Source organism: Ursus maritimus, unplaced genomic scaffold, assembly GCF_017311325.1.
Source record: "Ursus maritimus isolate PB19 unplaced genomic scaffold, ASM1731132v1 scaffold_7, whole genome shotgun sequence".
Taxonomy (NCBI): Eukaryota; Metazoa; Chordata; class Mammalia; order Carnivora; family Ursidae; genus Ursus; species Ursus maritimus.
In genome coordinates, this window is record NW_024426885.1 from 57075287 (window position 1) to 57102633 (window position 27347).

General features: G+C 36.1%; 1 protein-coding gene across 1 annotated transcript in view; it reads left to right on the top strand.

Annotated features, from left to right (window-relative positions):
* CTNNA3 (catenin alpha 3) overlaps window positions 1–27347 on the top strand; it is a 1592500-nt gene that overhangs the window by 142688 nt on the left and 1422465 nt on the right. Inside the window, exon 5 of the mRNA XM_008695933.2 lies at window positions 25111–25277. Within this exon, the coding sequence (XP_008694155.2) occupies window positions 25111–25277 (167 nt within the window). The remainder of the gene's footprint in view (window positions 1–25110; window positions 25278–27347) is intronic.

The window sequence follows — 27347 nt, forward strand, 5'->3', positions numbered from 1 at the left end:
TTAAGGTCACTCTAGTTATGTTAAACTTCTCCAGATTTTGTCTGTCTGGAAAACTCTTTATGTCTCTTCAATTCTGAAAGACTTTTCCAGGTAGAGTATTCTTGGTTAGCACTTTTTTCCTTTCAACTCTTTGAATATATTGTGAAAATCTCTTCTTGTCTGCAAAGTTTCTGCTGAAAAATTTGCCCTAGGTCTTACTGGGGTTCTCTTGCATGTAACAAGTTATTTTTCTTTTAATGCTTTTAAGACTCTCTCCTTATCTTTAACTTTTTCAACTTAAGTAGAGGCAAAAATATTTTTTTTGTGCTTGACTGTATTGTATTTCACAGATATTGTGTGTGTGTTTTTATAAATTGAAGGTTTGTCATAACTCTGCAGTGAGCAAATTTACTGGTGCCATATTTTTCATAGCATTTGCTCACTTCATGTCTCTGTGTCATAGTTTGGTAATTTTTACAATATTTCAAAGTTTTTCATTATCATTATATTTGTTATAGTGATCTGTAATCAGTGATTATAACCTGCTGAAAGCTCAGATGATGGTTACATTTTTTAGCAATAAAGCATTTTTAAATTCAAGTGTGCACATTGTTTTTAGACATAATGCTATTGCATACTTAATAGACTACTGTATAGTATAAACATTTATACATACTGGGAAACCAAAAAATTCATCTTTCTGTATTGAGATACTTGCTTTCTTACAGTGGTCTGGAACTGAACCTGCAGTACCTTTAAGGTATAACCTGTATAATGTGTCTTGTGAATTTTTTTTGATTCATTTTTTTCTGTAACTCTCTGTATTTTCTGGATCTGGATGTCTGTTTCTTTCCCCAAGTTAGGGAAGTTTTCAGCCGTTATTCCTTCCAAAAAGGTGTCTGACCCTTTCTCTCTCCTTCTGGGACCCCTAAAATGTGAATATTTGTTCACCTAATGGTGTTCTCTAAGTCCTTTAAACTATCTTTGCTCTTTTTTTTTTTTTTGATCTCTCCTCTGATTGGTTGAATTTCATTGCCTTGTCTTCAAGTTCACCGATCCTTTTTTCCACTTCATCTAGTATGTTTTGAACCCCTCTATTGAATTTTTCAGGTCAATTATTGTATTTTTCAGCACTGTGATTTCTGTTTGGTACTTCCTTATATTATCCATTTTTACTGAAATTCTTTGTTCACGCATTGCTCTCCTGACCTTGCTAAGCATCTTTATAACCCTGATTTTGAACACTTTATTAGGTAATTTACTTATCTCCTTTTCATTAAGAGTTTTTTTCTGAAGTTTCATCTTAGTTTTTTGTTTAGAACATATTCCTCTGTTTCTTTATTTTCCTTGACTCTTCCTTGGTTTTTGTGCATTTGATAAAAAGCCATCTTTCTCAGGCTTGAAGGAGTAGTCTCATGTAAGAGATGAATCTTATCTTTCAGCCTGGTCTTAGCTCTAGGCTGTCTCCCACATCTTTGTGGTTGTCCAAATAGCCTTCTTTCTCCTTAGTGACTACTAGTTTTTGAGTGTGCCAAGACTTGTCACTGTCCCAAAAATGATGATCTTAGTCAGCACCTGGATGCAGGAAGTTGGATTCTCACACAGCGGGTTTTAAAGTATGCAAATTGGGACAGCTGGGTGACTCAGTTGGTTAAGCGTCTGACTCTTGATTTTGGCTCAGGTCATGATCTCAGGGTTGTGGGATTGAGCCCCATGTTTGGCTCCCTGCTCAGTGGAGAGTCTGCTTGAGATTTTGTCTCTCCCTCTGCCCCTCCCCCCACTTGCACTCTCTCTGTGTCTCAAATAAATAAAGAAATCTTAAAAAAAAAAAAAAAAGTATGTGAATAGACCTCTTTCAGGGAGACTGGTAAATGGTTGTTTCTCTTCTGAGCTGTTCTCAGAGCTCTGAGCTCTAGGAGAAGCCAGCCAAGAAACTTCTCTTTGCCACGATCCTGCTGAACTCATGAATACAGACTGCCCTGGCTACCATAGCCAAGCCAGGTCCTCAGGGAAGCAGCCACAAAAGCAGGGGTGCTAGACATGTGCTCTAACTCCCTTCATGGGTACACTGGCAACTTGGAGCAGGGCAGAGGGAGAGCATAAAGTTTGTTCTTGCCAATATTTCTGGTCTCTAGAGAGGACTGTAGTCAGCTTCTAGTTGTATGTCAAACTAGAAGCCTGACCTTCAGGCTGCAGTTCCCAAGACATGCACATAGGCCTTCTTCTGGGAAGGAGTGGGAGTTGAGTGCTTCTGACTCTGCCCTTGTGCTCAGCCCCAGAGGAATAGCTGGTTAAGAGTTGTTTCCTTATTTGCTACAGTCCTGAGGGACCTGCCAGTGCAAGCCCCACTGGCAATAAGAGCCAGACAACCGAAGGGTTCATCCCCCAGATGGCAGGTGTGAGAGCAGGGACACTAGATGTATGCATATTCTCCTTCCAGGGGGATACCTGCAACCTGGAGTGGGGCAGAGGGAGACTGTGAAGCTGGTGCCCTCTGGCCTCCCCAGTCTATGGGAGGACTGCAGTTGGCTCCTAGGCCTGATCCTCAAGCTACAGCTTTTAATATATCCAGTAAGCTTCTGTTTTTCGGGAAAAATTGGACATTTCAGTCTGCTGCCTCTGCACTGAGTTCTGAGGAGATAGTCATGATAAATCCTCATGAACTCATTAAAAATTATTTCTTTGTTTACTATAATTTTGTGGGTCTTGTAGATGCAATCCTTGTTGGCTTTCAGAGCAAGGTGTTTTGGAGGCTCATCCCTTAGATGGAAGTCTTAAAAGTTGGGGTGCTAGATATTGGGTTTAAACCATTCACTTCTCAGGGGGAAGCTGGAGGTGGTGAATTTTCTTCCAATTGTGTGTCATCATGCAGGGGTGGGGTTTATAGCAAGATTGTGTCTCAGCCTCTCCTACCTGTTTCAGTGTGGGTTTTTTCTTGTTCTCATGACATGTAGGAGTCATTCAGCTGGTTTCTGGATTTCTTTCAGAGGGAGTTATCTGTAGATAGCTGTATATTTGAAGTGTCCACAGGAGTAGATAAATTCAGGATCCTGCTGTGTCACCATCTTGAACTGGAACCCTGAAAGCAACTCATAGACTCTTAAAGTTCATTTTTAATGATTTGTAAAATAATGGTGAAAGCTTTAGGAATTGTGCATATTGACGATTATTACCATGTATATGGATTTTTTTTTTTTGAGTGGGTGCTATGGAATTTACTGTACTATATAGGAATAGATTTGAAGATGCTGACATTTAAAACCACTCATAGAAATAGTTTGTTTTCCTACTTGGGGATACCTGGCAGAGACCATGCTTTAGTCATCATTGTATACTTCATAGTGCTTTGCATACTATATTGCTGAGTGAATATTTGTTGTATAAATGAATGAGCTCTTTGTAAGGCTTAGGTATCATTTTTTTAGAAAAAAATAGTGTCATTTCCCATTTCAAGGCATGGTAATGAGATTTTTTTTTTATCAGATATAAAAAAATCAAGGATATAAATTATTGCTAATTCAGCATAATATAATCCAAGCTTGCTCATACTTAGGGAGAAAATGAGATATTGGAAAAAATAATGGATAATTAACTTTAGTCTGACATATTAGTTATAAGATTTAGTTTTTCCCCCTCAAAAGAATTAAATTGACATCAAGAATAATATTAAAGAAATGTTTATTGGTGGCATATTAATCAATAGGGTGTTTGGAGATAAATGCAATAGACAGCAATTATGGGCAGCTATTTCAGTCAAAGTTTGACCATTTAATTAAGTTGTAAATCCATACTATTATCTTTCTTTATTGTTTGTTATAAAATATGGATAGCTATGTGTTCTTGTCACTTTGTTTTACTAATAAATAGCTATAAATACATGATACTCATAATACTTGGAGATAATATATGAATTATAATCTTAAATATAATACTCAGATATTTTATGTATTTTATTACCTTAAAATTACCATCAATTTTACATATGACATGAAATGATTTTGTCAGTTTTTTGGCAACTTTTAGAAGTAATTCATCATTCTTTCAAAATTTTGAAGTGTCATCAATTAGCTCTATCTTAAAAGCTCCCTTTATATTGAAATTTATTATATGGATAGTTTATAGATATATTGTGTAAAATATTTTACACATAAAAAACATTAATAAGATATTTTTGTGTGGACTAGTGTATTTTTACATATAAATGTATAACTAAAGTTTGCCTACGTAAGATTGAAATTTAAGCTATTTCCAGTGTTTTACAATACAACACAGTATTTGCTTTAAGAAATGCTTGTTCTCATTTTTGGAAGTGAAAAGTTCATTCATTTTTCTACACATAGACACAGCCCTTAAATATTTTATTTTATCTTAATGTGTGAAATATAAACTTTAATTTCTTGATGTTGGGCCAACTCCCATTTTTTGTATAGGTCTGTTGATTGAGTCTCATAGAATTCTTTTTGCCTAAACCACACCCATACTACACTGACTAAGATTTCCAGTTTTGGTGTCTTTATGGAAGAGAACTTAATGACACTTGAGAAGCTACCAAACTGAAGAATCCTTCTTGATATTTTATAATTTTTTTCCTCACTTCGCCCCCACTTTTACCATTTTTTTCTTCCAGACTCAATTAGTCGATTTTTGTAAGTCATTTTTATTGAGCATCTCTAAGCATTTAAATTAATTTTCAAAGAAATAACAGATCTTTTCTTATAGTGTTATTTGATAAGTTTATATATCCATTAAAATTACATAATTATAATTACAACTGACATGAAAAGGTTATAGAACAAACTGACAGTCTTTTTTTTTTTTTTTTTTCTGATAGGCTCTTGGTATACTTTAATTACTGGGAGCAGAAGAGCTCCAGTATACTTGAGATAATACTTTGGTATTGAGCAGGAAGGAGGAATCATTAATATGTTTGAGAGGGAATAAAGAGTTGATTAATTTAGAGAGATGTTTAAGAGGTCTCTTAAGAGAGTTTCTACTATATCCCAACTATGTTGTGAAGAGATACTCTACCCCATATCCCATGTGTCGTGAAGTTTTCCGTGGGAACAAATACTATTTCCAGAACTGTGTGAGTGCCAAGCACTGTTACCTTAAATACTTTTTGATAGCTTTTTTCCTAGCCTCAGATAGTTTCTTCCCATGTATGCATTGATTAGTGTTCAGCTGAATACTCAAGAGGGAACTTCTGCAAATCTTAGGAGTTCTGTCTGTGTATCTCTCTTCTTTCTCATTCTCTGTTCTGTGTACTTTAGCTACCATAATCTTTGTGGACTCTTAGTTCTGTCTCTTCAGCTCAGAGAGTTTGTCAGGCTCTGTCTTAATTTTCCCTTCCTGTCTGTGGCCTGGAAAGTCTCTCAAGGCAATAAGCAAGGACTTTCAAAGGACTCATGTTGCTTGTTTCCCATTTCTCAGAGATTGCTGTCCTTTATTGCCTGATGCCCAGTGCCTTCACAACCATTTTTTCATATATTTTGTCCATTTTCATGTGGGAAAGAAATCTGGTTTAGATACTCTGCTTTGGCTGGAACCAAATTATAACTTGTAGTAAGACTTTACTGAGAGTTTGGAGATAATGAAAGAGAAATAAAACGCAGCCAGTATTTTATGGTGGCCACTATATGCAGTTACATTCTGAGTCCATATGCATTGCTGATGTCCTTATAGCTGCTGCTGGTATTCTTGTAGCTTTCAAGCTTGAGTCCACACAGCAGTGGCTAGCTTGTTGGCCTTTCCCTCTGCCGTGATAAGGTTTTCCTTTAACATACAAAACATTTTTGGTCCTCGCAGTCAAAATTGTCTCAAACATTGTAAACAAGGTCTTTGCTTTTTTTTTTTTCCCCCAAACATCTGTGTAAGTTTAGGACCTAGTTGAAGTTATCCTCCTCTTTTCTCTGCAAAAGAAAAAAAAAAAAAAAACCAAAAAAACAAAAATCAATCTGCTCCACAGTTAAATTCAGGCTCCTACCTTTTAGGAGTTTTTAGATTCAAATGGCTGTTTCCCAATTAAAAACAAATAAAACCAAACCCCTAGTGCCTAGTCTCAGCCCGGGAACACCATTATACTGGAGTATGGTATATATTGAATCAGTTAGTACGCATTACTGCATGTTACATGGTATGGTATATTAAAACACAGAAGGGTGGCCAGACACATATACTAGAAATCTTAATTGAATAATAAATATAATGTTCATTATAAAAGTTGGAGGAAATTTGATCTTTAGTGTTTGCTTGTTTTCATTTTGGTTGTTCCCCTTTCTCCTCTGGATGTTTTGCTTATACAGTATTTTTTTGGTTTTGAAGTTTATAATCAATACAATCACTTTTAGAAAGTGGAGTTGTACTTTTGAATGTGGCAAAGGAACTTGCTATATAAAAGAACCATGCAAGTATCTTTAAAAAGTGAAGAATATTTTGTAGTGTGTCTATTTAGCCAATAACTTTTCTCTTTTTACTTCTGGAGTTTATTTATATGATCATATAAACTTTTTACATATCAGATTTTTGTATATTCTGAGGTTTTCATGTATTACACTTATATATGTACAAGATATACCTATATATATGTCTTTGTAGCGTATATACTTCAGTACATTATTCAAGCAGGCATTTTATAACTGATTTTTTTGAAGATTAAAAACCTGAACCTAGTTCTTGCAGTATTTTCAAGAAACTTTAGCAAGTTGCTTTTATAGAGTGGGATTACTTGAAAGAAAGATGTAGTTCTTTATTTGTATGTATTTTAAAAGTGAAATTTCCTATTCATTAAATTTCAGAGTAAAAGGATCCAAAAAAAGATTGGGAATGATATTTCTAAAGAATAGACTCCTTATGTGTAGACTTTATAACACATGGATGCCAACGGAAAGGAATTTGTTGTACTTTTTTTTTATTAGGAAAATAGCCATTTTTTTCCCAATACAAGGCAATTTGACAGTGAACTGGATAAGTTATATAAACCAGCTAGCTTTGATAATAAATAGCTGGAACATGTTGCTCTTACCTTGAACATTTCTGTGTCCTCTGACACCTCAGGCTAAGGTGGGTCCTTCTCTATGCCTCTTAGTACTTTGTACAGGTCTCTGCTTGAGCCCTGCCAACAGTGTTTGTTGGCTGTCATTTGTGAAATTACTGGGCTGCAAAATTGCATTGTATTGATCTCTGTATCTTGGATGCCTAGGATGGAGCTGTGTTGTATAGGGAACAACATATGTTTCTTAAAGGAAAGTTGAATAATGTTCATTCACATATTCATTCAGCAACACATATTCAACATACTGCATATATGCAATAGAGTAGGAACTGTTCTAGATCTGGAAATACCGTGGTGACCAGGATCAATGCAGCTCTTACTCTCAAGAGCCTTTTTTAAAAAAATTTTTTCTTTTCAAGTTTTTATTAAATTCCAGTTAGTTAACATACAATGTAATATTAGTTTCAGGTGTAGAATTTAGTGATTCATCACTTACACACAATACCTGGTGTTCATCACAAGTGTCCTCCTTAATACCTATCACTTTAACTCATCTATCTGTCTACCTCCCCTCCAGTAACCCTTAGTTTGTTCTGTATAGTTAAGAGTCTGTTTCCTGGTTTGCCTCTCTTTCTTTCCTCCCCATGTTCGTCTGTTTTGTTCTTAAGTTCTATGTATGAGTGAAATCATAGGGTATTTGTCTTTCTTTGACTGACTTATTTCACTTTAGCATAATACTTTCTAGCTTCAAACACGTCATTGCAAATGGCAAGATTTCATTCTTTTCCTTGTCTGGGTAATATTCTGTTGTGTGTGTGTGTGTGTGTGTGTGTGTGTGTGTGTGTGTATACCACCTCTTGGTTTTTTTTTTTTAACTTTATTTAAATTCAAGGTAGTTAACATATAGTGTAGTATTTGTTTCACAAGTAGAATTTAGTGATTCATCACTTACATTTAACATCCAGTGCTCACCCCAACACGTGCCCTCCTTAATACCCATCATCCGTTTAGCCAGTCCCCCGCACCCACCTCCTCTCCAGCAATTCTCAGATTGTTTTCTATAATTGTCTCTTATGATTTGCCTCCCTCTCTCTTTTTTATTTTATCTTATTATGATTTGCCTCCCTCTCTCTTTTTTATTTTATCTTATTTTATTTTTCTTTCCTTTCCCCTCTGTTCATCTGTTTTGTTTCTTAAATTCCACATAGGAGTGAAATCATATGATATTTGTCTTTCTCTGATTCTTTTGCTTAGCATAATACTACCTAGTTCCATGGATGATCATTGCAAATGGTAAGATTTCATTCTTTCTGATGGCTGAGTAATATTCCATTGTACGTAGTACCACATCTTTATCCATCAATCAATGGACACTTGGGCTCTTTCCATATTTGGCTGTTGTTGACAGTGCTGTTGTAAACATTGGAGTGCATGTGCCCCTTCAAATCACTACTTTTGTATCATTTGGCTAAATACCTATTATTGCATTGCTGGGTTGTAGGGTAGTTCTATTTAAGACTTTTTAAAAGAGACTTCATTTATTTGAGAGAGAGAGCACAAGTGGGGTGGGGAGGGACAGAGGGAGAAGGAGAAGCAGACTCCCTGCTGAGCGGGCAGCCCAACACAGGGCTTGATCCCAGGACCCTGATCATGACCTGAGCCTAAGTCAGATGCTTAACTGACTGAGCCACCAAGGCACCCCTATTTTTAACTTTTTGAGGAACCTTCATACGGTTCTCCAGAGTGGCTGCACCAGTATTCTTTCCCACCAGCAGTGCAAGAGGGTTCCCTTTCTCCACATCCTTGCCAATATCTGTTGTTTCCTGACTTGTTAATTTTAGCCATTCTGGCAGGTGTGAGGTGGTATCTCAATGTAGTTTTGATTTGTATTTCCCTGATGATGAGTGATGTTGAGCATTTTTTCATGTGTCTGTTAGCCACTCGTATGTCTTCTTTGAAGAAATGTCTGTTCATGTCTTCTGCCCATTACTTAACTAGATTATTAGTTTTTTGGGTGTTGGTTTTGATGAGCTCTTTATAGATTCTGGATACTAGCACTTTAACAGATACGTCATTTGCAAATACCTTCTCCCATTCTGTTGGTTACCTTTTAGTTCTGTTGTTTCCTTCATTATGCAGAAGCTTTTTATCTGATGAGATCCCAATAATTCATTTTTGCTTTTGTTTCCTTTGCCTCCAGTGAGTCTAATACGAAGTTTCCGTGGCTGCAATCAAAAAGGTTGCTGCCTGTGTTCTCCTCTAGGATTTTGATGGTTTCCTGTCTCACATTTAGATCTTTCATCCATTTTGAGTTTATTTTTGTGTATGGGGTAAGAAAGTGGTCTAGATTCATTCTTGTGCATGTTGCTATCCAGTTTTCCCAACACCATTTGTTGAAGAGACTCTTTTGTATTGGATATTCTTTCCTGTTTCATTGAAGATTAGTTGCCCATATAGTTGTGGGTCCATTTCTGTTTTTTTCTTTTTTATCCTGTTCCATTGCTCTGTGTGTCTGTTTTTGTGCCAGTACCATACTGTCTTAATGACTATAGCTTTGTAATATAGCTTTAAGTCTGGAATTGTGATGCTGCCAGCTTTGCTTTTCTTTTTCAATATTACTTTGGCTATTTGGGGTCTTTTCTGATTCTATACGAATTTTAGGATTGTTTGTTTTATTTCTGTGAAAAATGCTGGTGTTATTTTGATCAGAATTGCTTTGAATGTGTAGGTTTCTTTGGGTTATATAGACATTTTAACAATATTTGTTCTTCTAGTACCCGAGCATAGAATGCTTTTACATCTCTTTGTGTCTTCTTCAATTTCTTTCATAAGGTGTTCTGTAGTTTTCAGTGCACAGATCTTTTACCTCTTTGGTTAGGTTTATTCCAGGTATCTTGTGGGTTTTGGTGCAATAGTACATAGGATCGACTCCTTGATTTCTCTTTCTGCTGCTTCATTATTGGTGTATAGAAATACAACAGACTTCTGTATGGTGATTTTGTATTCTGCAACTTTGCTAAATTCATGTGTCAGTTCTACCAATTTTTGGTGGAGTCTTTCAGGTTTTCTACATGGAGTATTATGTTGTTTGTGAAGAGGGAAAGTTTGACTTCTTCCTTGCCAGTTTGGATGCCTTTATTTCTCTTTGTTGTCTGATTGCTGAGGCTAGGACTTCCAGTATTATGTTAAACAACAGTGGTGAGAGTGGGTATCCCTGTCATGTTCCTGACCTTAGGGGAAAAGTTCTCAGTTTTTCCCTATTGAGGGATGTATTACCTGTGGGTCTTTCATATATGTCCTTATGATGCTGAGGTATGTTCCTTCTGTCCCTATTTTGTTGAGGGGTTTTATCAAGAAAGGATGCTGTATTTTGTCAAATGCTTTTTCTGCATCTACTGAGAGGATCATATGGTTCTTATCCTTTCTTTTATTAATGTGGTATATTGCTTTGATTGAACCACTTCTGCAGGCCCAGAATAAATCCCACTTGACTGTGGTGAATAGTCCTTTTAATGTACTTTTGGATTAGATTTGCTAGTATTTTATTGAGAATTTTTGGAACCATGTTCATCAGAGATACTGGTCTGTAATTCTTCTTTTTAGTGGGGTCTATGGTTTTAGAATCATGGTAGTGCTGGCCTCATAGAATGAGTGTGGAAGTTTTCCTTCCATTTCTATTTTTTTGGAACAGCTTCAAAAGAATAGGTATTAATTCTTCTTCGATATTTGGTAGAATTCCCCTGGGAAGCCATATGGCTCTGGACTTTTTTTGTTGAGAGATTTCTGATTACTAATGCAATGTCTTTGCTAGTTATGGGTCTTTTCAAATTTTCTATTTCTTCCTGTTTCAGTTTTGGCAGTTCATATATTTCTAGGAATGCATCCGTTTTTTTCCAGATTGCCCAATTTGTTGGCATATAATATTCTGTTACAGTTGTTGTATTTCTGTGGTGTTGGTTGTGATCTCTCCTCTTTCATACGTGATTTTATTTTTTTGGGTCCTTTCTCTTTTCTCCTTGATAAGTCCAGCTAGGGGCTTATCAATTTCGTTAATTCTTTCAAAGAACCAGTTCCTAGTTTCATTGATCTGTTCTACTGGTGTTTTTTTTTTTTTTTTTTTTTTTTTTTTACTTCTATAGCATTTATTTCTATTCCAATCTTAATTATTTCTCTTCTGCTGCTGGCTTTAGGCTTTATTTGATGTTCTTTTCCCAGCTCTTTTAGGTATAAGGTCAGGTTGTGTATTTGAGACTTTTCTTGCTTGTTGAGGTGGGCCTGTATTACTATATACTTTCCTCTTAGAACTGCCTTTGCTGCATCCCAAAGGTCTTGAACTGTTGTGGTTTCATTTTCATTTGCTTCCATGTTATTTTTTAAAATTTCTTCTTTAATTTCCTGGTTTACCCATTCATTCTTTAGCAAGATGTTTTTTAACCTCCATGTGTTTGTGGTCTTTCCAAATTTTTTCTTGTGGTTGACATCAAGTTTCATAGCGTTTTGGTCTGAAAATATGCATGGTATGATCTTGACCTTTGTGTTCTTGTTGAGGGCTGATTTGTGACCCAGTATGTGACCTATTCTGGGGAATGTTCTGTGTGCACTCGAAAAGAATGTGTACTCTGCTGCTTTAGGATGAAATGCTCTGAGTATATCTGTTAAGTCCATCTGGTCCAGTGTGTCATCCAAAGCCACTGTTTCCTTGTTGATTTTCTGCTTAGATGATCTGTCCATTGCTGTAAGTGGGCTGTTAAAATCCCTTACTATTAATGAATTATTATCAATGAAGTTCTCTAAGTTTGTTATTAATTGATTTATATATTTGGGTGCTCCCAAGTGGGGGGCATAAATATTTATAATTGTTAGATTTTTTTTGTTGGATAAACACCTTTATTATGATATACTGCCCTTCTTCATCTCTTATTACAATCTTTGGTTTAAAATCTAGTTTGTCTGATATACATATGGCTACTCAGGCTTTCTTTTGATGTCTATTAGCATGACAGATGGTTCTCCACCCCCTCCCTTTCTATCTGGATGTGTCTTTGTGTCTAAAATGGGTGTCTTATAAGTAGCATATTGATAGGTCTTGTTTTTTATCCATTCTGATACCCTATGTCTTTTGATTGGAGCACTTAGTCCATTTACACTCCGAATAATTTTTGATAGATATGAATTTAATGCTATTGTATTACCTATTGCTATTCTGTAGATTGTCTCTGTTCCTTTCTAGTCTTTGTTGCTTTTGGTCTCTCTTTCCTACTCAAAGGGTTCCCCTTAATATTTCTTGCAGAGCTGGTTTGGTGTTCATAAACTCCTTTAGTTTTTGCTGTTGTGGAACTCTTTATCACTACTGTTCTTTTTTTTAAATAACTATTTTTTTAAAGATTTTATTTATTAGAGAGTTCACATGTGCACGTGGGGGGAGGGGCAGAGGAAGAGGGAGAAGCAGGTTCCCTGCTGATCAAGGAGCCCCATACAGGGCTCAATCCCAGGACCCTGAGATCATGACCTGAGCCAAGTCAGACACTTAACCGACTGATCCACCCAAACACCCCTATCTCTTCCTATTCTGAATGACACCTTGTTGAATATAGTATTCTTGCCTCCATATTTTTTCCATTTAGCATGTTGAATATGTCATGTTACTCTCTTCTGACTTGCCAAATTTCTGTGGACAGGCCTGCTGCTAACATTAGGTGTCTACCCTTGTAGGTTAAGGACCTTTTGTCCCTACCTGCTTTCAGAATTCTCTCTTTATATTTGTATTTTGCACGTTTCACTGTGATATGTCTTGGTATGGACCTGTGTTTGTTGATTTTGAGGGGAGTTCTCTGTGCCTCTTGGACTTTGAATGCCTGTTTCCTTCCCTAGATTAGGGAAGTTCTCAGTTATAATTTGTTCAAATATACCTTCTGTCCCTTTTTCCTGCTCTTCTTCTGGGACTCCTATGATATGGATATTATTTTGTGGAATCGCTGAGTTCCCTAAGTCTGTATTTGTGATATAATAGTTTTCTTTCTCTTTTCTTTTCCCCTTCATTATTTTCTATAATTTTACCTTCTATATCACCTATTCATCCCTCTGTTTCTTCCATCCTCATTGTGATTATATCCAGTCAGTTTTGCATCTCAGTTATAGCATTTTTTATTTCAGCCTGACTAATTTTTAAGTATTTTTCTCTGCAGCCAGGATTTTTCTGGTGTCTCCTATGCTTCTTTGGAGCCCAGCTAGTATTCTTATGACTGTTGTTCTAAATTATTGTTCAGATATATTGCCTACATCTGTTCTGAGCAAATCCCTGGCTATTATTTCTTGATCTTTCTTTAGGGGAGAATTCCTCTATCTTGTCATTTTGTCTAGGTTTCTCTGTCTTGCACAAACCCTACTTGTTGCTCTTGCTTCTGCTCTCTCCCTCTGTCCTTGACTTCTCTCTGGACAAAGGGATCCCTCCTCTCCATGGCACCACAGCTTTTCTCTTCCCCAATTCATGTCTCTTGAACCTCGAATCTGCTACTTTCTCTTCCTCCAATTGTGCAGATTGTTTTCTTAATCCTCAGATTGATTTCCTAGTTGTTCAAAATGATTTGATGTTGATCTAGCTGTGTTTGAGGGCCGAGGGAAACCTAGGGTCCCCATACTACTCTGCATCTTAACTCCTCCCCTCCACCTCTTCTGTATCCATTCATCAGTCCATGGATGTTTGGGTTCTTTCCATAATTTGGATACTGTTGATAAAGCTGCTATAAACATTGGGGTGCATGTATTCCTTTGAATTAGTATTTTTTATCCTTTGGGTAAATATCCAGTAGTGTAATTTTTGGATTATAGGGTAGTTCTGTTTTTAACTTTGAGAAACCTCCATACTGTTTTCCAGAGTGGTTGCACTCCCACCAACAGTGTAAGAGGATTCCACTTTTCTCTGCATCCTCGCCAATATCTGTTATTTCTTGTGTTGTTGATTTTAGCCATTCTGACTGGTGTGACTCTCATTAGTTTTTTGATTTAGAGTTGAAGACAGGTTAGTCTAAAGAAGGAAGTACAGTCCTACATCAAGAATCAAGACAAGTCTCAAATATACAGTCTAACTAATTTATCTAAATGAGCTAGAAAAGAAACTGCAAATAAAACCTAAAGCCAGCAGAAGAATGGAAATAATAATAATTAGAGCAGAAATAAATGATATAGGAAAAAAAACCCCAGTAGAACAGATCAATGAACCTAGGAGTTGGTTCTTCAAAAGAATTAATAAAATTGACAAGCCCCTAGCCAGACTTATCAAAAAAGAAAAGAGAAAGGACCCAAATAAATAAAATCATGAATAAAAGGGGAGAGATCACAACCAACACCATAGAAATATAAATGATATAAGAGAATATTATGAGCAACTGTATGCCAACAAATTAGGCAATCTGGAAGAAATGGATAAATTCCTAGAAACATATAAACTACCAAAACTGAAACAGGAAGAAACAGAAAACTTGAATAGACCCATAACCAGCAAAGACATTGCATCAGTAATCAGAAATCTCCCAACAAACAAAAGTTCAGGGCCATATGGTTTCCCAGGGGAATTCTACCAAACATATAAAGAAGAGTTAATACCTGTTCCTCTGAAACTGTTCCACAAAATAGAACTGGAAGGGAAACTTCCAAACTCATTCTATGAGGCCAGTATTACCTTGATTCCAAAACCAGACAAAGACCCCACTAAAAAGGAGTATTACAGACCAATATCCCTGATGAACATGGATCCAGAAATTCTCAATAAAATACTAACAAATCAAATCCAACAGTACATTAAAATGAAAAAGAGAGAGACCTATAACAAATCAAATCCAACAGTACATTAAAATGAAAAAGAGTTGAAGGTAGAGAAGTAGGCACAGACCTACTTGTGAAAGGCCCATGTGCTAAGTTAAAAAGTAGTCACTCTGGAAAACAGTATGGAGGTTTCTCAAAATGTTAAAAATAGAACTACACTATGACCGCACAATTGGACTACTAGGTATTTACCCAAAGAATACAAAAATACTGATTCAAAGGGACACATGAACCCCAGTGTTTATAGCAGGATTATCAACAATAGCCAAATTATGGAAAGAGCCCAAACGTCCATCGACTCATTAAAGGATAAAAAAGAGGTGGTACACACACACACACACACACACACACACACACAGGGATATTACTTTACTCAGCAATCAAAAAGAATGAAATCTGGCCATTTTCAATGATGTGGATAGAGCTAGAGTGTATTATGCTAAGTGAAATGAGTCATTCAGAGAAAGAAAAATACTGTATGATTTCACTGATATGTGGAATCTAAGAAACAAAACATAAACATAGGGGAAGGGAAGAAAAAAAGAGTAGGAGACAAACGTAAGAGACTATTCACTATAGAGAAAAAACTTAGGGTTGCTGGAGAGTAGGTGAGCAGTGGAGGGGCTAAATGGGTGATTGGTATTAAGACGGGCACTTACTATGATGAGCAGTGGGTGTGATATGTAAGTGATAAAACACTAAATTCTACTCCTTAAACCAATATTATACTATATGTTAAGTATTTGAGTTTAAATAAAAACTTCAAAAAATAGAATTAAAGACAGGCTTTGATACAAGTCATTACAATAAATGGATATTTAGTTTTGATAGGAAGCATGCAATCTTATTATGAGACCTGCCTTAGTAATGGGGAATTTGAGGCTTCATTGAGGAAATGATGTTTATGTTGGAGTTTGAGCTGAAGCTGAAAAGGGTCGTGCATATTGCACGGAAGGGAAGGTGGTGAATTCAGTAACAGGAAATTTACTTATTGCATCTTTGCTAATGTACTTCAAGAGTGACTATTTTCTCCCAACAGTGTTATTTTGTTTTCTCTTCATATTGTCTTAATGGAGACAAAGGCTATAATAGTTCTTTAATGTTTAAATGATCTTTTCCTGAGTATGACTCTTCAGCCAGTCGTTCAGCATCCCAACATTTTCAATCAAGAACACATAATTCTTTTTAATGTATATGAAGTCAAAGATAGTATTCTGTGAAGGCCATCATAACTTTCCAATTCAGAATCATGACAAGTGAGGATAATCTTCTTTTTGTGGAAATTCATCTGCTCTCTAAATTTCTGAGGTCCCTTTAATTTTTCACAGTCTTCTAGCAGAAATTCCGAGTTGCAGAGAAACACAGAAAAATCACCATTTCATGGTCTTAAAAATTTACTGACTCCAGTAGAAATTTCCTGAGAAATAACAGCGATTTGTTGAGTGCTTTCCATGTTCAGATACTGTGCTAAATGTATATTATGAATTATATCTCATTTAATCACCTCAGAAGCACTGTAAGATAAGTAATATTTTTATCCCTTTCCTTTAGAGGAGGACACTGAAAGTATTTAAGCATCCAAAGTCTCAGAGCTAGAAAAGGCAAATAAGAATTTGATCTTAGAAGTGTCTGACTTAATAGTCTGACTTCCTAACTTGCTATTGCTAAGAGAACTAAATGTGATATACTAACTTGTTGAGATAGTCTCGGACCCTCTTTACAGGTCTTGTCCATTATAAGGACAAAAATGTTTTTTGTTATATTTAATAAAAATAATTCATTTCATTTTTATTGTAAAGTTCATGAATAATTAAAAACTAAAATATTAATGGAATAGAATAGATAAGATGGGCCCTTTAATATATTGTTGGTGAGATGGCTGTGTTTTGAGGAATTTTTTGGCAATATGTATAAAACTTAAAATTCATTTGCTTCCGGACTTAGCAACTCTACTTTTAAGAATTTATCCTCTAGCTAAGTTTGTTCATGCATGCAAAGATATGTGTCATTCTTTGCAGTACTGTTTGAAGTAGGAAAAAGTTGGAAATGATTTATATGTTTAATAGAGGCCTAGTAATATAAGAGTAGATCAATAAGATGTAATTTTATTCAAGTATTAAAAAGAATGACAACAGCTGATCAAGTCTTTACTAAGCTCAAAGCTCTGTTCTTATTTAATTTTCATAAAAATCATAGATATTGTTATTAGCTCCATTTACAGGGGAGAAAATAAGGCATAAAGAAGTTAAGTGTCTTGTCTGAGGTAGTAGGACAGATACTGAAGCAGAACAGCTTCAGAACCCACATGGATAATTACTGTGCATACTTTAATGTTTCCTGGTTATTTATATCCCAATGTGAAAAGAAAATAAATTGATAAGTGAAGAAACATTATAGAAAGTTTTTATGGTATGATAATATTTGTGAAATGGATCTATACCTACATCTACTGTGTGTTCCATTTATAACATATAGAATGTCTCTGTTTCCTTATGACAAAATCTTTCTTTATATATTAATATATATAAATATGTGAATATATTCATAAAATACAGTAAAACGTACATATAAATATATATAAATTTACACATACAAACATATATACATATGCACACATAAAACCTACATTTGTAGAAAAATTTCTGCATGGATATATAAGAACTCAGTAAGTATTTTTGGATGATTCATTTGGAGACTTCATAAAATTTTTTCCCTTTATACTCTTCAGTATGGTGAATTATTTAAAAGTAATGAGCACATATCGCTTTCATAATAAAGAGTTTACATTGAAAAACTTAAAAAAATAGTGGATGTGGTAATTCTTTAACAGTTATGTTACTGGAGAGGAATAAAGAGGAGCTTTTTCATTTTATACCCTTATGAACTGTGAACTTTTTTTGTTTTGTTTTTTGTTTCAGTTTAGAATATCTGTTCTCTTTGCTTTTAGTACAGTTTATTAATTATAATATTACATAGTTGATTTTTTTGAGGGCTATGCTTTTAACTTTATTTTCTATGTAAATAAGGCAGAAATAAATAAAAGATTATTGTATTAGTAATTAGTAAATTGTATTAGTATTGTATTAGTAAAATCTCCATTACAAATCATTTTTTCATAATAAAAGCAATAGTTGGATTTGGCCTGATTTTCTGAATTGCGTATTATTATTTTCTGCATCCCAAATTTTGCACAGTGTCATTATCTTCAGCTTCTTTTGTCCTTTGACTTCTTGTTTTAACTTGTTCTTTTTTTTTTCACTTAAAAAAATTTAAATTCAGTTAATTAACATATAATGTATTGTTAGTTTCAGAGGTAGAGGTCAGTGATTTATCAGTCTTTTTTTTTTAAGATCTTATATTTTATTTGAAAGAGAGAAAACAAGAGACAAAGCTGGAGTGGAGGGGGAGAGGCAGAGGGGAAGGAGGGGCAGGGGCAGAGGGAGCGGTGGAGGGAGAAGCAGACTCCCTGCTGCTCAGGGAATTCTATTCAGGGCTCCATCCCAGGACCCTAGGATCATGACCTGAGCTGAAGGCAGATGCTTAACCAACTGAGCACCCAGACCCCCATCAGTCAATACCCAGTGCTCATTACAATCACATGCCCTCCTTAATGTCCATCACCCAGTTACCTCATTCCCCTACCCTCCCCCCTCCAGCAACCCTCAGTTTGTTTCCTATGATTAAGATATGATTTGTCTCCCTGATTTCATCTTGTTTTATTTTTCCTCTCTTCCCCTATGATCCTGTGTTTTGTTTCTTAAATTCCATGTGTCAGTGAGATCATATGACAATTGTCTTTCTCCGATTGACTTACTTCGCTTAGCATGATACCCTCTAGTTCCATCCACGTTGTTGCAAATGGTAAGATTTCATTTTTTATGGCCGAGTAGTATTCCATTGTTTGTATGTGTGTATATATATATATGTGTGTATATATATATGTGTGTGTATATATATATATATATATACACACACACACACACCCCGCATCTTTATCCATTCATCTGTCAATGGACATCTGGGCTCTTTCCATAGTTTGGCTATTGTGGACATTACTGCTATAAACATTGGGGTGTAGTTGCCCCTTCACATTATTTAAGGTAAATACCCAGTACAATTGCTGGGTTGTAGGGTAGCTCAATTTTCAACTTTTTGGGGACCCTCCATACTGTTTTCCAGAGTTGCTGTACCAGGTTGCATTCCCATCAACAGTGTAAGAGAGTTCCCCTTTCTCCTCATCCTCACCAACATCTGTCATTTCCTGACTTGTTAATTTTAGCCATTCTGGCTGGTGTGAGGTGGTATCTCATTGTGGTTTTGATTTGTATTTCTCTGATGATGAGTGATATTGAGCATTTTTTCATGTGTCTGTTGGCCATTTGGATGTCTTCTTTGGAGAAATGTCTGTTCATGTCTTCTGCCCATTACTTTACTGGATTATTAGTTTTATAGGTGTTGATTTTGATGAGTTCTTTATAGATTCTGGATACTAGCCCTTTAGCAGATATGTCATTTGCAAATATCTTCTCCCATTCTGTTGGTTATCTTTTAGTTCTGTTGTTTCCTTCGTTATTCAGAAGCTTTTTATGTTCCTGAGGTCCCAATAGTTCATTTTTGCCTGTGTTTCCCTTGCCTTTGGAGACATGTCTAGCAAGACGTTGCTGTGGCTGAGGTCATAGAGGTTGCTGCCTCTGTTCTCCTCTAGGATTTTGATGGATTCTTGTCTCATGTTTAGGTCTTTGATCCATTTTGAGTCTATTTTTGTGTATGAAAAGAAATGGTCCAGTTTCATTCTTCTGCAGGTGGCTGTCCAGTTTTCCCAACACCATTTATTGAAGAGACTGTCTTTTTCCCATTGGATATTCTTTCCTGTTTTGCCCAAGATTAGTTGACCATATAGTTGAGGGTCTATTTCTGGGTTCCTTATTCTGTTCCATTGCTCTATGTATCTGTTTTTGTGCCAGTACCATACTGTCTTGATGATACAGCTTTGTAATAGAGCTTGAAGTCCCGGATTGCAATGCCACCAGCTTTGGTTTTCTTTTTCAACATTGCTTTAACTATTTGGGATCTTTTCTGGTTCCATACAAATTTTAGAATTATTTGTTCCAACTCTGTGAAAAATGTTGATAGTCTTTTAATAGGGATTGCAATGAATGTGTAGATTGCTTTGGGTAGCATAGACATTTTAACAATATTTGTTCTTCCAATACATGAGCATTTCTTTGTGTCTTCCTCAATTTCTTTCATGAATATTCTATAGTTTTCTGAGTACAGATCCTTTCCCTCTTTGGTTAGGTTTATTCCTAGGTATCTTATGGTTTTGGGTGCAATTATAAATGGGAGCAATTCCTTAATTTCTCTTCCTTCTGTCTCAGTGTATAGGAATGAGACTGACTTCTGTGTATTGATTTTATATCCTGTCACTTTGCTGAATTCCTGTATGAGTTCTAGCAATTTTGGGGTGGAGTCTTTTGAGTTTTCCACATAGAGTATCATGCCATCTACAAAAGTGTGAGTTTGACTTCTTCTTTGCCAATTCGGATGCCTTTTATTTCTTTATGTTGTCTGATTGCTGAGGCTAGGACTTTTAGTAGTATGTTGAACAACAGTGGTGAGACTGGACACCCCTGCTGTGCTCCTGATCTTAGGGGAAAGCTCTGTTTTTCCCCATTGAGAATGATATTCACTGGGGGCTTTTTGTTTATGGCTTTTATGATATTGAAGTATGTTCCCTCTATCCCTACAGTGTGAAGAGTTTTAATCAAGAAAGTATGCTGTATTTTATCAAATGCTTTTTCTGCATCTATTGAGAGGATCATATGGTTCTTGTCCTTTCTTTTATTAATGTGATGTATCACATTGATTGATTTGCGGATGTTAAACCACCCTTGTAGCTCAGGAATAAATCCCACTTGACTTTCGTGAATAATCCTTTTAATGTACTGTTGGATCCTATTGGCTAGTATCTTTTTTTTTAAATTTTTTATTATGTTATATTAGTCACCATACAGTACATCATTAGTTTTTGATGTAGTGTTCCATGATTCATTGTTTGCATATAACACCCAGCACTCCATGGAATATGTGCCCTCCTTAATACCCATCACTGGCCTATCCCAATCCCCCACCCCTTCCCTTCTGAAACCCTCAGTTTCCCAGAGTCCATAGTCTCTCGTGGTTCATTCCCCCTTCTGTTTACCCCCCCTTCATTCTTCCCTTCCTTCTCCTACTGATCTCCCTGCTATTCCTTATGTTCCAAAATGAGTGAAACCATATGATAATTGTCTTTCTCTGCTTGACTTATTTCCCTTAGCATAATCTCCTCCAGTCCCGTTCATGTTGCTGCAAATGTTGAGTAATCGTTCTTTCTGATGGCTGAGTAATATTCCATTGTATATATGAACCACATCTTCTTTATCCATTCGTCTGTTGAAGGGCATCTCAGCTTTTCCCACAATTTAGCTTTTGTGGACAAAACTACTGTGAACATTGGGGTGCATATGGCCCTTCTCTTCACTACATCTGTGTTTTTGGGGTAAATACCCAATTGCTGGGTCATAGGGTAGCTCTATTTTCAACTTTTTGAGGGACCTCCACACTGTTTTCCAAAGTGGCTGTATCAACTTGCGTTCTCACCCACAGTGTAAGAGGGTTCCCCATTATCCACATCCTCTCCGACATTTGTTGTTTCTTGCCTTGTCCATTTTTGCCATTCTAACTGGCCTAAGGTTGTATCTCAATGTGGTTTTGATTTGAATTTCCCTGATGGCTAATGATTTTGAACATTTTTTCATGTGTCTGTTACCCATTTGTATGTCTTCATTGGAAAAGTGTCTGTTCATATCTTCTGCCCATTTTTTGATTTGATTATTTGTTTCTTGTGTATTGAGTTTGAGAAGTTCTTTATAGATCTTGGATACTGGCTATTGGCTTGTGTCTTGGTGTGAATTACTGCATCCATGTTCATCAGAAATATTGGTCTGTAATTCTCCTTTTTGGTGGGGTCTTTGTCTGGTTTTGGGGATCAAGGTAATGCTGGCTTCATAGAAAGACTTTGGAAGTTTTCCTTCCCTTTCTATTTTTTGAAACAGCTTCAGAAGAATTAATTCTTCTTTAAATGTTTGGTAAAATTTCCCTGGGAAGCCATCTGGTCCTGGAATCTTGCTTCTTGGGAGATTCTTGATTACTGTTTCAATTTCTTTGCTGGTTATGGATCTGTTCAGGTTTTCTATTTCTTCCTGTTTCATTTTGGTATTTTATATGTTTCTAGGAATGTATTCATTTCTTCCAGATTGACTAATTGGTTGGCAAATAGTTGCTCATAATATGTTCTTTTAATTGTATTTCTTCAGTGTTGGTCATGATCTGTCCTCTTTCATTCATGATTTTATTTATTTGGGTCCTTTATCTTTTATTTTTGATAAGTCTAGCTAGGGGTTTATCGGTCTTATTAATTCTTTCAAAGAACCAGCTCCTAGTTTCTTTGGTCCGTTCTACTGTTCTTTTGGCTTCTATTTCATTGATTTCTGCTCTAATCTTTATTAATTCTCTTCTCCTGCTGGCTTTAGGCTTTATTTGCTCTTCTTTCCCCAGCTCCTTTAGGAACCTCCTTACAAGGTTAATTTGTGTATTTGAGAACTTTCTTGTTTCCTGAGAAAGGCTTGTATTCCTATCTACTTCCCTCTTAGCACTGCCTTTGCTGTATCCCAAAGGTTTTGAACAGTTGTATTTTCATTTTCATTTGTTTCCTTGGATTTTTAAAATTCTTCTTTAATTTCCTCATTGGCCCATTCATTCGTTAGTAGGATGCTCTTTAGCTTCCATGTATTTGAGTTCTTTCCAAATTTCCTCTTGTGATTGAGTTCCAGTTTCAAAACATTGTAGTCTGAGAATATACAGGGAATGATCCCAATCTTTTGATATAGGTGTAGACCTGATTTGTGATCCAGTATGTGATGTATTCTGGAGAACGTTCCATGTACACTCAAGAAGAATGTGTATTCTGTTGCTTTAGAATGGAATGCCTTGAATATATCTGTGAAGTCCATCTGGTCCAGGGTGTCATTCAAAGCCTTGTTTCCTTGTTGATTGTCTGCTTAGATGATCTGTCCATTGCAGTGTGTTGGGGGTTAAAATCCCTATTACTTTATTATTATTGATGTGTTTATTTAATTTTGTTATTAATTGCTTTATATAATTGGCTGCTCCCATGTTACAGGCATAAATATTTACAATTGTTAGATCTTATTGGATAGACCCTTTAATTATGATATAGTGTCCTACCTCATCTCTTATTACAGTCTTATGTTTAAAATTTAATTTGTCTGATATAAGGATTGCCATCCCAGCTTTATTTTGATGTCCATTAGCATGATAAATAGTTTTTGCACCCCCTCATGTTCAATCTGGAGGTTACTTTGGGTCTACAATGAGTCTCTTCTAGAGGTCTTCCAGAGGTCTTCTTTTTTCATCCAATCTGATACTGTGTGTCTTTTGATTGGGGCATTTAGCCCATTTACATTCAGAGTAATTATTGAAAGATATGAATTTAATGCCTTTGTATTACCTGTAAAGTCACTGTTTCTGTATGTTGTCTCTGTTCCTTTCTGGATTATGTTACTTTTGGGCTCTCCCTTCACTTAAAGGATCCCCTTTAATATTTCTTGCAGAACTTGTTTGGTGATCACAAATTCTTTTAGTTTCTGTCTGTTCTGGAAGCTTTTTATCTCTCCTTCCATTTTGAATGACAGCCTAGCTGGATAAAGTATTCTTGGCTGCATATTGTTCTCATTTAGCAAGCTGAATATATCATGCCTGTCCTTTCTGGCCTGCCCAGTCTGTAGATAGGTCTATTGCCAGTCTAATGATATTACCCTTGTAGGTTACAGACCTCTTGTCCCGAGCTACTTTCAGGATTTTCTCTTTGTCTCTGAGGTTTGCAAGTTTCACTATTATATGTCGGGTTGTTGACCTATTTTTATTGATTTTGAGAGGGCTTCTCCTGCCTCCTGGACTTGAATGCCTGGTTCCTTCCCCAGATTAGGCAAGTTTTCTGTTATAACTTGCTCCAATGTACCTTTCACACCCCCCCCCCTTTCTGGGACCCCAATTATTCTAATATTGTTTTGCTTTATGGTATCAGTTATCTCTTGAATTTTCCCCTAGTGACCTAGTAGTTGTTTATTTCTCTTTTTCTCAGCTTCTTTATTCTCCATCATTTTGTCTTCTATATCACTAATTCTCTGTTCTGCTTCATTTATTCTAGCAGTTAGAGCCTACATTTTTTATTGCATCTCCTTAATAGCCTTTTTGATTTTGATTAGATTATATATTAGTTCTTTTATTTCTCCAGAGAGGGATTCTCTAGTGTCTTCTATGCTTTTCGTAAAGCCCAGCTAGTATCTTTGTAATCATTATTTTGAACTCTAGTTCCGACATCTTACTTATGTCCATATTGATTAGGTCCCTGGCAGTCAGTAGTGCCTCTTGCTCTTTTTTTTTGAGGTGAGTTTTTCCATCTTGTCATTCATTCAGAAAGTGGTTGCTTTTCTATTTGTAGAGCTGCAGGTAATCTTTTCTTAGACCTCCAGTTGAGTTCGTATATGCTCAGAATGGTTTGATAGCTACCTAGCTGAATTCCTGGGACCAGACAAAACTAAGGTCTCCTACTCCTCTGCCATCTTGGACTCCTCCTTGAACTGTGAACTTTTAAAAATGAATGCATTCACATTTCTTTTATCATAAGATATATTTTCAATGAAAAATCTTAAAAATGTTAGGCAGATTTTTCTAACAGTTATGTGCTATGATATGTAATTTCTGTGACTAAGTTTAGGATGTAGATTATTATATTGACAATTTAGGATATATCTGCCCATGTGAAACTTTTATCAGAGAGTTCCTGTTTCAAAGGCTAGCTCTTTTCTAAAGTGACTTGGAAAGTAACTCAAATGAAGATTTACCTTATTTTTATAAACAAGATTGTTTCTAGTTGAAGTCTTAGTAATGAAACCTTTTACAGCAAATGAGATTCAGCAAATGCAGAAGTTGACAGCAATTTTACTAGATGTTGCTAGTCAATTGAGCACAATTCTCTTGCAGGAAAATGGTATCATGCTTCTTAAACTCCAGAGCATTTATTAAAAACAAATGTCAATTTTAAACTCCATTGTTTATTAACAGACAGTGTTCTAATGTCAACTGACAGTATATTAATATTATGCTTAGTCATAGAATGTACTTGGAATGAGGATGATAAATGCTTAAAAAGGTATAGCTGAAACCTAAAGTCTATTATTTTGGGTTGTGTTTTTCAGGTGAAGCTCTGAAAGTATCAGCTGAGAGATTTGCAGATGACCCCTGTTATCTCCCCAAAAGGGAGGCTGTGGTTCAAGCTGCCCGTGCCTTATTGGCTGCAGTTACCAGACTCCTTGTCCTCGCAGACATGATAGATGTCATGTGTCTTTTGCAGCATGTGTCAGCTGTAAGTAAAAGATGGCTAGTTTACCTTGGCATTGTTCTTCACTTCTAATTCCATTTTCTGAAACTGGCATCAATCCTAGTGATCTCAGCCTCACTCTTATTTCTTAAGGTCACCCAGTAGAAGGTGACTCGATTGGTTTGTGCAACTCTTGTATATCTCAGAAGAACAAAGCCGGAAGTTATTTTGTTTATTAAAAATTTTAAATTTTAAAGTTTTTATTTAAATTCTAGTTAGTTAACATATAGGGTAATATTAGTTTCCAGCATAAAATTTAGTGATTCAGCACTTACATACAGTGCCTGGTGCTCATCACAAGTGGACTCCTTTTTTTTTTTTTTTTTAACAAGTACACTCCTTAATCCCCATTACCTATTTCACCTGTCCCCCACCCACCCCTGTGTTCTCTTCATTTTTTGTTCTCTCCAGTTAAGACTGTTTCTTTGTTTGCCTCTCTCTCTCTTTTCCCCCCCTTTGCTAATTTATTTTCTTTCTTAAATTCTACATATGAGTGAAATCATATGGTATTTGTGTTTATCTGATTGACTTATTTCATTTAATGTAATACTCTCTCGTTTCATCCATGTTGTTGCAAATGCCAAGATTGCATTCTTTTCTTTGGCTGAGTAATATTCCATTGTGTGTGTATGCGCGCGCACACACACACACACATAACACAACTTCTTCATCCATTCATTAGTCCATGGACATTTGGGCTTTTTCCATAATTTGACTATTAAATAATGCTTTGAATCAGTATTTTTGTATTCTTTGGGTAAATACCCAGTAGTGGGATTGCTGGATCATAGGGTAGTTCTATTTTTAACATCTTTGAGGAATCTATATACTGTTTTCCACAGTGGCTTCCCCAGATTGCATTGCCACAAACAGTGCAAGAGATTCCCTTTTTCTGCATCTTTGCCAAACCTGTTGTTTCCTGAGTTGTTGATTTTTTTTTCTTTTAATTTTCTTTATTATATTATATTATGTTAGTCACCATACAGTACATCCCTGGTTTCTGATGTAAAGTTCAATGATTCATTAGTTGCGTATAACACCCAGTGCACCATGCAATATGTGCCCTCCTTACTACCCATCACCAGCCTATCCCATTCCCCCACACCCTCCCCTCTGAAGCCCTCAGTTTGTTTCCAGAGTCCATAGTCTCTCATGCTTCATTCCCCCTTCTTTTTACCCCCCACTTTCTTTATTCCTTTCTTCCCCTACTGATCTTCCTAGTTCTTATGTTCCATAGATGAGAGAAATCATATAATAATTGTCTTTCTCTGCTTGACTTATTTCACTTAGCCTTATCTCCTCCAGTGCCGTCCATGTTGCAGCAAACGTTGAGAACTCGTTCTTTTTGATAGCTGAGTAATATTCCATTGTATATATGGACCACAGCTTCTTAATCCAGTCATCTGTTGAAGGGCATCTCGGCTCCTTCCACAATTTAGCTATTGTGGACAATGCTGCTATGAACATTGGGATGCATATGGCCCTTCTCTTCACTACGTCTGGATCTTTGGGGTAAATACCCAGTAGTGCAATGGCTGGGTCATAGGGTAGCTCAATTTTTAACTTTTTAAGGGACCTCCACACTGTTTTCCAGAGTGGCTGTACCAACTTGCATTCCCACCAGCAATGTAGGTGGGATCCCCTTTCTCCACATCCTCTCCAGCAATTGTTGTTTCTTGCCTTGTCAATTTTTGCCATTCTAACTGGCGTAAGGTGGTATCTTAGTGTGGTTTTGATTTGAATTTCCCTGATGGCTAATGATTTTGAACATTTTTTCATGTGTCTGTTAGCCATTTGTATGTCATCATTGGAAAAGTGTCTGTTCATATCTTCTGCCCATTTTATGATTTGTTTATTTGTTTCTCGTGTATTGAGTTTGAGAAGTTCTTTGTAGATCTTGGATACCAGTCTTTTATCTGTAGCATCATTTGCAAATATATTCTCCCATTCCGTGGGCTGCCTCTTAGTTTTTTTTTGACTGTTTCCTTGGCTGTGTAGAAGCTTTTTATCTTGATGAAGCCCCACAAGTTCATTTTATCTTTTGTTTCTCTTGCC